Source organism: Embiotoca jacksoni, unplaced genomic scaffold (genome assembly GCF_022577435.1).
Source record: "Embiotoca jacksoni isolate LCO1_2020_lvr unplaced genomic scaffold, fEmbJac1.0.p SCAF_7, whole genome shotgun sequence".
NCBI lineage: Eukaryota > Metazoa > Chordata > Actinopteri > Embiotocidae > Embiotoca > Embiotoca jacksoni.
In genome coordinates this window covers 9,726,651-9,735,361 of record NW_027185425.1, presented here as the reverse complement: position 1 = coordinate 9,735,361, position 8,711 = coordinate 9,726,651, and the positions used below count along the sequence as shown (strand labels likewise).

General features: G+C 44.4%; 1 protein-coding gene across 1 annotated transcript; it reads left to right on the top strand.

Annotated features, from left to right (window-relative positions):
- Positions 1-534: 534 nt before the first annotated feature.
- gmpr (guanosine monophosphate reductase) lies at positions 535-8,483 on the top strand. Its single transcript, XM_069175705.1, has 9 exons — positions 535-859; positions 4,063-4,182; positions 4,496-4,579; positions 4,716-4,889; positions 4,975-5,056; positions 5,629-5,735; positions 6,532-6,574; positions 6,662-6,821; positions 7,013-8,483. Exons 1-9 carry the CDS (start codon positions 773-775, stop codon positions 7,191-7,193), a joined length of 1,038 nt encoding a protein of 345 aa, XP_069031806.1. The 5' UTR covers positions 535-772; the 3' UTR covers positions 7,194-8,483.
- Positions 8,484-8,711: the final 228 nt, after the last annotated feature.

Genomic DNA, 8,711 nt, shown 5'->3' with positions numbered 1-8,711 from the left:
GCTCAGTAGACGTAATACTAAACCAGAGCAAAAACCTGAACGACAGAAGCACTAACGGCTGAAAAAAAAAAACCAAAAAAACACAGATCAACAGAGACACAGAGATCAAGAAAAGACAACTATAAAACCACACGTACAAAGAAAATACAAAGCATTTCGTCCCTGAATCCACATGACTTATTCTCTACTTCATCCTGTCTTCCTGTGCTTCCACATCCCTCCCTCTCTCTCTCTCTCTAACTTTTTTTTTGTCCCTCGCTCACGGTCTCCTCTGCTGATGGCGAAAGGGAGCAATGCCCCGACTGGACAGCAGGTGTGCTCTGTAGCACTGCAGCACAAAAAAAAAAAAAACACTGCAGTGCTACCATGTCTGTGTGTGTAAGAGACCGCATGTGTGTGTATGAGTCAGCAGATGGGACAGCCCGGTGTGCCTGCCAGCTGAGCCACTGCTGCTCCTGCCACTCTGCTGGCTGAAGGAGCAGGGGGGGGGTGGGGAGACAGACACGGGGACGGAGGAGTGGAGGGAGAAAGGGAGGGAGAAAGAAAGAGAGAGAGAGAGTCCAGGCCCAAATAAAGCTATGGGGGCCAGGGCTGGGCTGGGCCCCCCTTCGCTTTAAATACGCTGGCCGCCTGTGGGTTCGGGTTTGGTGGTAGGGGCTTGGGATCAGCGACCACTGCTGCTGCTGCTGCTGCTGCTTTCTTCCTCAGGGGAGTCTCCTCCACACACTCACCATCCTCATCCCGGTCGTCGTCGCTGTTCTGGGCATCCAAGATGCCTCGAGTGGACGCAGACCTCAAGCTGGACTTTAAGGATGTCCTTTTCAGACCCAAGAGGAGCAGCCTGAAGAGTCGCTCGGAGGTTGGTGCTGTTTAATTAGTTGTACTCGGACGATGTAATTCAAGTAGGACAGCTACAGTTCAATCGACCAGCAGTCCAGGATCGCTCTCTCTCGGGTGGGGGGGGGGGGTAGTAATACTTACGGCTCGGTGGTGGTTGACGCAACAGAATTATGTTAACTGTTTATACATGGAGGTGGATGGGAGAGGAGCACCATTTTAGGGCCTGCTAACCCTGTTTGCTGCACTCTTATCATTATGATTACCTGCAGCAGCCGCAGCAGCAGCAGCAGCAGCAGTGAAAGTCATTAACCCCACAATCTTGAAAGGACGTCTCACTGAAGCGGAAGAGCACACACACTCGGTGTAATTCAATATCCGTGTCTCTACTCATTGTCTCGTTTTATATAAGCCAGGAGGGGTACGCTGCCGTTGTACGCTGGTGGGGGACTAAAGTCAGAGTGATTGGCCGTGTACCAGCAGTGACCTTCTTAAAGGTGACAGAAAACAAAGCCAGACAGAAGCTATAAAAAAATAAATAAATAAATTAAAAAAAAACAACTGAGGACAAACAAAGGAAAACAAAAACAAAAAAAACAAGCAAAGGGAGTCACGGGTTGAAAAGAACATTTTGATCATTTTGGATTTGATCTGGTTAACAGTTATCCTTTGAAGCAGGTTAAACGAGTCATTATGTGCCTAACCCCCAGTGATTTGAATGTCTGGGAAAACACAACCCTGCACACAACAAGGACAACCCTGTCCTCGTTACACCCTTGTTGTTGTTTATCCTTACAACTTCTTCAACTCCGGCTGTGCGTCACGAAATCCGGGACTGGTACCGACCCAAGCTCGTGGTACCGGTGCGGTGGCACAGGAGCTCGGGTGGATGTGGGCGGAAGTTGGCCTTTGAAGGGTGGCGAGCAACACGAGGCACAGGAGACTTCTCAGAAAACCTGTTTAAAAATAGGACCGCGTGTGTCACAGGAAACCAGAGCACATTCTATACGCCGCAGAGATACCAGCAGAGCGTCGCAAGTATTTATGCAGCATATATAAATATATAAGCCTGCATCATAAACAAAGTTGTTGTAGAGTAGGACAAACTGCATTTCGTCTGCGTTACCGGTGTCGACAAAAAATCCAGGAAATAGTAAATGCCTTTAGGTCCTTCAAACTGCGGTGTTGCACGTCTGTATGATCCAAATGTACCAGTCCAACCTAGAAAAGGTGATTTTATTTATTTTGCCACGTTGAGTGGATTTTAACAGCTAATATAAAGTGACACCCGATGATGCCCTTTGGTTTAGTTATTTTTTTTGATGTTCAAGGTGGTTACGTTCACAGTGTAACTACAGTTACAGTGAGCCTTACCTGAGCCCACTGGATCCGCATGTCATGCTTTGTCAGTATTTACCGGTGACCGGACAGGAAGCAAAACTGAAAATCCTTGAGTCAGCGTTCTGCAGTGAAATAAAAAAATAAATAAAAAAAAGACCTCGTATATTATATTGATTTGTTGCAGCAAGAAAACCGACATGCACCACTGGACTCCCTTCACCATGTTCATTAATCCCACCGTCACGGGTTACAGCAAAATTGTTTACTGAGACTCTGAAAGTGAGGCTCCTTCAGCAATCTTTACATTTAGGGTTGTTTTTTTTTGGAGATTCAATATCTATTTTGAGCGTCTGGTCTTACCTGCCTCCTCTTCATCGTGTCCGGGGCACCCCCGGTTCCATCTTCAGAGGCGGGCCGCATCTAAGCCGGCTAGCACACACCGGACGCCGGCTTGTCTTCTATCTCCGTTCCGCCGGAGGGCTCTTCTGAGAGCGGGAGGGGGGAGGAGGAGGGAGGACCTCTTCCATCCGCTCCCGGTTGTTCCCGAGGTTCCGGAGGAGCAACACCCGCAACTAGCGTCAGCCTTCAAGAGTATTTTGTCCGCTTCGTAGGCCCATCGATACAGCGAAAGTAGCTGCGTCGGGAAATGATCGGCTTTCCTCGGCCGCCAATCCGCTTCGGTTTCCCAGCTTCAACTCACCGGCCGTCATTGTTTTAAACAATCCCCGGGGTCAAGCCGACCCAGGTTCCTCTCCTACTCAATTCTTCTCACATTTTCCGTCGTCCGGCTCCCTAATTCGCCCCGGGAAACAAAACTTTCTCCGAAGAGTTTCCGGGGCCCCGGTTCCCTTCTTCCCGCCATTTCGTCCAGGTTCAGTTTAAGCCCGCAGTCACTTGAGTGACGTCACAGTTGACGACGTAGCTCACAGGTCGCAGATCCATGTCCCCGCTGGTGTCCCCGCTGGTGTCCCCGCTGCAGATGCAGCCATATCTACTCACTTTCTATTCACTGTCTTTATGTAACTGCAGATCATGCTATTTCCATGTTAGACAGTAACAAAAAGAGTTATATGTCATTCTGAAATAATTGCAAATTCTTATGTAATGTCCTGCCTGAACTGTTTTAAACAAGTTTTACTCCACTATATCTTTTATTTTATTTTTTTTTCACTTTTCTCACCTCTAACAAAAATGTGTTTTCAGTTTGACATAATTTTCCAGTTTACAAAACTTAAAACACATTTTACTTTCAAATGATTTGTGCTAATGCCTTGTGTAAGTGCAGCACAAGTATTAAATGCAGTAGTTGAAACAAAATGTATTTCGTTGATTAGCTACTGTAAGCTATACCAGACCAACAAGGCCGTAGCTGCAAATTTGTTGAGTGTGTTGAATTGTATGAGATTGTGACTTATGGTTTGAGTTCAATATTTGATTTGCAAGAAGATGCACTTAATTCTCTTAAAACACTTGGTGATTCTGTTTGTAAAAATGCAATCCAAATAAGCTCTGTTCTTATATTATTGTTATTAAAGTAACACACATGGAGAACTTGTCAGAATGTTAAGTCAAACACGATTTCTTTAGGTACAGTGTTAGGCATTGTTTTAAAAAATAAATAATTGCTATGATTTGCAGTACAGACAAACACTTTCCTGTAAACGGAGCCGCTTGCGTGAGCTCTGCTTGTTTCATGTAGCTTACCACATTACGGGCAGCCGCAGTAAGAGCTAAGCGTTAGATCCCTATTATGACCACACAGAGTCAGAACATGAGCTGAACAAAAAAAAAAAATCTGTCCTTCAGTCTACTTTAGAGAAGAAAGAAAAAAAAGTCATTTGTCGCTCATATTTAACTATTAAACCCACATCTCTTCACCCTCAGGTGGATCTTCAGAGGACCTTTACATTCCGCAACTCCAAACAGACCTACACCGGCATCCCTGTCATTGCTGCAAACATGGACACCACGGGGACGTTCGAGATGGCACAAGTCCTTAGCAAAGTGAGTTCACTTAAATGCAAAAGTCATGAACACAAAACCCTTTTAGGTTTTTTTTGGATGTGGATCCATACACAGTTTCTTCTGGCCCAGCTGAAAATGTGTGTGAAAAAAACCCAAAAAAAACTGGAGATGGGGAAACCAGTGATGGGTTACAGGAAGAAATGCCTTAAAATAATTAGAATGAAAACATAAAAAATGTGTCCATTTACGTTTGTGATATATGCTTCAGATTCTGGCGTCGAGACGCCCCACGATATCTAAAGCCTTTCTGTGTTTCCTCCCTCGTTTTCTCTCCGACTGTTTCTACCTCTAGCACACCCTGTTCACGGCGATCCATAAACACTACTCTGTAGAAGACTGGAAAAACTTTGCTGCTAGTCATCCAGAATGTTTAGAGGTAAGATCCCACTGTTTGCTTTTTTTTAATTTTTTTTTATGGAGGTTGTTTCTCATAAGCAAAACAGCAGCATAATTGCACACATTTTTTTAACTGATGAGGGTCTCCTAAAATGAGTTGTCCCTTGTCCCCGCAGCACGTAGCTACGAGCTCAGGGAGCGGCAACGCAGATCTGGAGAAGCTGTGTGCCATCTTAGAAGCTGTCCCGGCACTCAGGTACATCTGTCTGGATGTGGCCAACGGCTACTCCGAGTACTTTGTGGAGTTCGTCAGGACAGTGAGAGAAAAGTTCCCCAAACACACCATCATGGTAAGAAAGGCAGTGGCCTTGGCTCGAGCTGACTTATAGGATGTTGTGTACGTGAGACCGGCGTTAATGTTGTCTACCCTTGCAGGCTGGCAATGTGGTAACCGGGGAGATGGTGGAGGAACTCATCCTCACTGGTGCTGACATCATTAAAGTGGGCATCGGGCCAGGTGGGTTTGTTCCCTCTAAGTCAACACAAAGCCTAATTGTCAGGCAGCAAAATACACGAGCTAAAAAGACAAGAGACAAGAGTTAAAGTATTTTAATGTAAAATAGCAGTCGAGTCTCAAACGGGAACTGTTTTGCTGTGTGGCTGCTTTTCACTTAATAGAGTGCGCATATACATTACACACCATAAGACCACTGACACCTGCAGGATTTAAGTCACAACTCTCGGGTTGCTGCAAAGAGAGCAGAACACAGTACTCAGAACAGAGTAACCAAAGAACTGGTTATAGGTCCCGCTGAGCTTCGAGGTCGGTTCTTTTGTTGTCTGCAAATGTCCTGATGGCCTGGAATTTGGATATTTTCTATTATAGTACTTGTTCTACATGAAGCAGACAATGGTTCACATTATCTAGCATCGTTCACTCCCTTCTGCCTTTAGAGGAGTCACCTGACTAGACCAGATTGAAAAGATGGCAGGTTCCTTTAGCTCCAACAACTGCAATTCAAAACAGATAGAAAAAGTTACATGGCAAGGGACCTTTCTAATATGTCCACTGTGAACTGTGCGTTGCAGGTTCTGTGTGCACGACAAGGATCAAGACGGGAGTGGGCTACCCACAACTCAGTGCTGTCATAGAGTGTGCAGACTCAGCCCACGGACTCAAAGGACACATCATCTCTGTAAGCCCACATCTGTACAAAAATAACTTCATGAGAGGTGAACAACAGTCAGAGTTATTTTATAGAATATAAGTAGTAGCTTATCAGTAGTAGTTGCTTGTCAGAGTTTTTTCTTCTCCTGCTGGGAGTTACTGGAGGAGTCACTTTGTATGGATTGAGGATTTAGTGAGCATCAATCAAAGTAATAGGAATTTTTTTTTTTTTTTTTGTTGGAAAGATTAGAAGTACTTTGCCTGCAAAATATGTTCCAAATATGCAAAATAAGGAATTAAAAATGACAGAACAGAAGAGTACAATGTGGGATTATACAATGCGTGTCCTACTAGTGTCGATGATAGGTTAGGTTAGGTTAGGTAGTTACTTTATTAATCCCCAAGGGGAAATGTTTTCGCTACAGCAGCATACAGGAAGCAATAAGATAATATAGAATAATAAAAAGCAATAAAATAGCAGTAAAAAATATAAAATATAAAATGCACAGTATACTAAAACTAATATTAAGGACCTTTAACAGCCTGAAAAATATTCACTTAGACGTTCGAAGTAAGTCGTGTTCGTTAAATTTACTGAAGAATGTGAGTGGTGAAGATGAGCTATATTTGAAGGTCTTTTTTGCAGGTAAATTCAACAGAAGTCAGAATTTAGAATATTTTCTCATATGCTAATAAAGGGTGACCGCCAGTAGAGGGCGTCCTCAGTCTTCCAAGGCTGAAACAGTAAACACTGAAGAACCTCTACACTTGACCTCTGACCCATTATGAGCCCTGTAACTGATATGTTGTCATTCTCCGTTTAGGACGGTGGTTGCAGCTGCCCGGGAGATGTAGCCAAGGCCTTTGGTGAGTGATCAACCAACATCTTGTCTCCTCACACTGCTGTGCTGTCTACAGTCATATCTAACTCACTGTTTTCCTTTTCCTCTTCAGGTGCCGGGGCTGACTTTGTGATGATGGGAGGGATGCTGGCAGGCCACGACCAGTGCTGTGGAGAGCTCATTGAGAAGGACGGCAAAAAGTACAAACTCTTCTATGGCATGAGCTCCAACACGGCCATGAAGAAGTATGTCGGCGGAGTTGCCGAGTACAGGTGAGAGACTGATATCGGAGATGAGCGGTAAGGACTGTGAGGTAATCATTTTTGGCTGCCTCAACGCAACAGCTGCAGATGATTTCCTTCCTTACTCTCAACGGGTACAAGAGGTAAAGGAGTTTCTTTGCAAATTGTCTGATCAAAAATGTCTTTCCTCCCACTTCCTCCCTTCGTTTTTGGGGGCCCAGGGCGTCCGAGGGGAGGACAGTGGAGGTTCCCTACAGAGGGGACGTGGAGAACACCATCCTCGACGTGTTGGGGGGACTCCGCTCCACCTGCACCTACGTGGGCGCCGCCAAACTCAAAGAGCTGAGCAGAAGAACCACCTTCATCCGTGTCACTCAACAGTCCAGCCAAATGTTCACTTAGGGGGGGACGGGGGGGACGCACTCCTCGACACATTCGCAAACAGACACGCCTGGCTGCATAATATGTATTGTACATGTTTTATGCAGAGTCTGCATGTGCAATAGTAGGACTGCATTGCAATACACACACACACACACGCGCACACACGCACGCACACACACACACACACACACTCACTCACTCACTCACTCACGATCACCCAACCTGTTTCTCAGGATATCTGCTGTCAGGAAGCGTTCAACTTCCCTGCAGTTCAATAAACTCAAAGTTCAACTTGAATTCTCCCAGAAGGGTCACAGTGCTTCATTCAGCTTCATCTCACAGCGAGTGCGTTTACATGCTTACAGACACCATAATGTACTGTTGGAATACGCGGATCTGATGTTTTTGGATACAGATATCATGCTTCACTTATTACAGCCCGGATAAATGCTTCTCACTTTTGGGGTAAATGAGAATTAAAAAAAAAACAACAACAACAACAAAAAACTGGATCACTAAGTGTGAATGTGTACTGCTGATCAGATCTGTGAAAAAAAATATTTTATCTTGTGTGTACACAGTAGCGGGGGATATTTATACATTAACAGCAAACGAGAATATGAGCTATGGGAAACGCACCTCGTGTAAACACACTCAGCAGGAGGTCGCTGACGCCAGTGCCGAGATCATTTGGGAAGACTGCACCGCTGAAATGTATTTTGAAATGAATGTGCAAATCAATATGCAAGACCCAGAGACGCCGCCCCTTTAGTTGTCACTGGAGAAATCATGTGGCAATATAGTGCATGCGGAGCCTGCTGCTAATTTCCTCAGTGGTGTTGCTCATTCTGTGAAGATCACATTCCTGAAGACGTGCAACCTGTCAGTGTAGCGTTCCTTACACGGCGTGTCTTTTTTTTTTTCTTTTTTTTTATGTTTGCGAGTTATCGTGCTCCCATTTCCGCATATTTGAGATAGTTAGTTTAAAATAGCCGCATCTGAGTCTTCTTCACTGATTCCACTGTGCCTGACAGTTTAAATCAAGGGCGTCTCAAGATGTGTGCCTTCACCTGCACCGAAGGGTTGCTCTCTCGTACTTTAAGCGAGGAACTTCAGAGGATTTTCATTTAAAGCGATGATACAGTTGAACCCTGTCAAATAAAAACTTCAACTAAAAGCTCTAACTTGGACTTTAAACAACACACGATCTTTGTTTATTGCAATGAAGACAAGAAAATGAATTGATCAGAGAATGATTCGTTTGTTTCCTCTTTCTGGACAGTAACACAATAAACTGCATAACTATTGCTTTTGACTTTTTTTTAAATTTTTCATCCAAACGTTTTAACTTTAGGTCAATAACCGTCTACCAAGATGTCTAACTTGAGGAGCATTTAAAATAATGTGGCATCATCACATCCTTTATCTGAGAAAAATTACAGAATAGGAATTTCTCACACATTGTTGCCACTTCCTTTGACAGAAAGAGGTGATGGTGCATTGCCATGAGGAGTAAATGTAGTAATGAATCTTAGA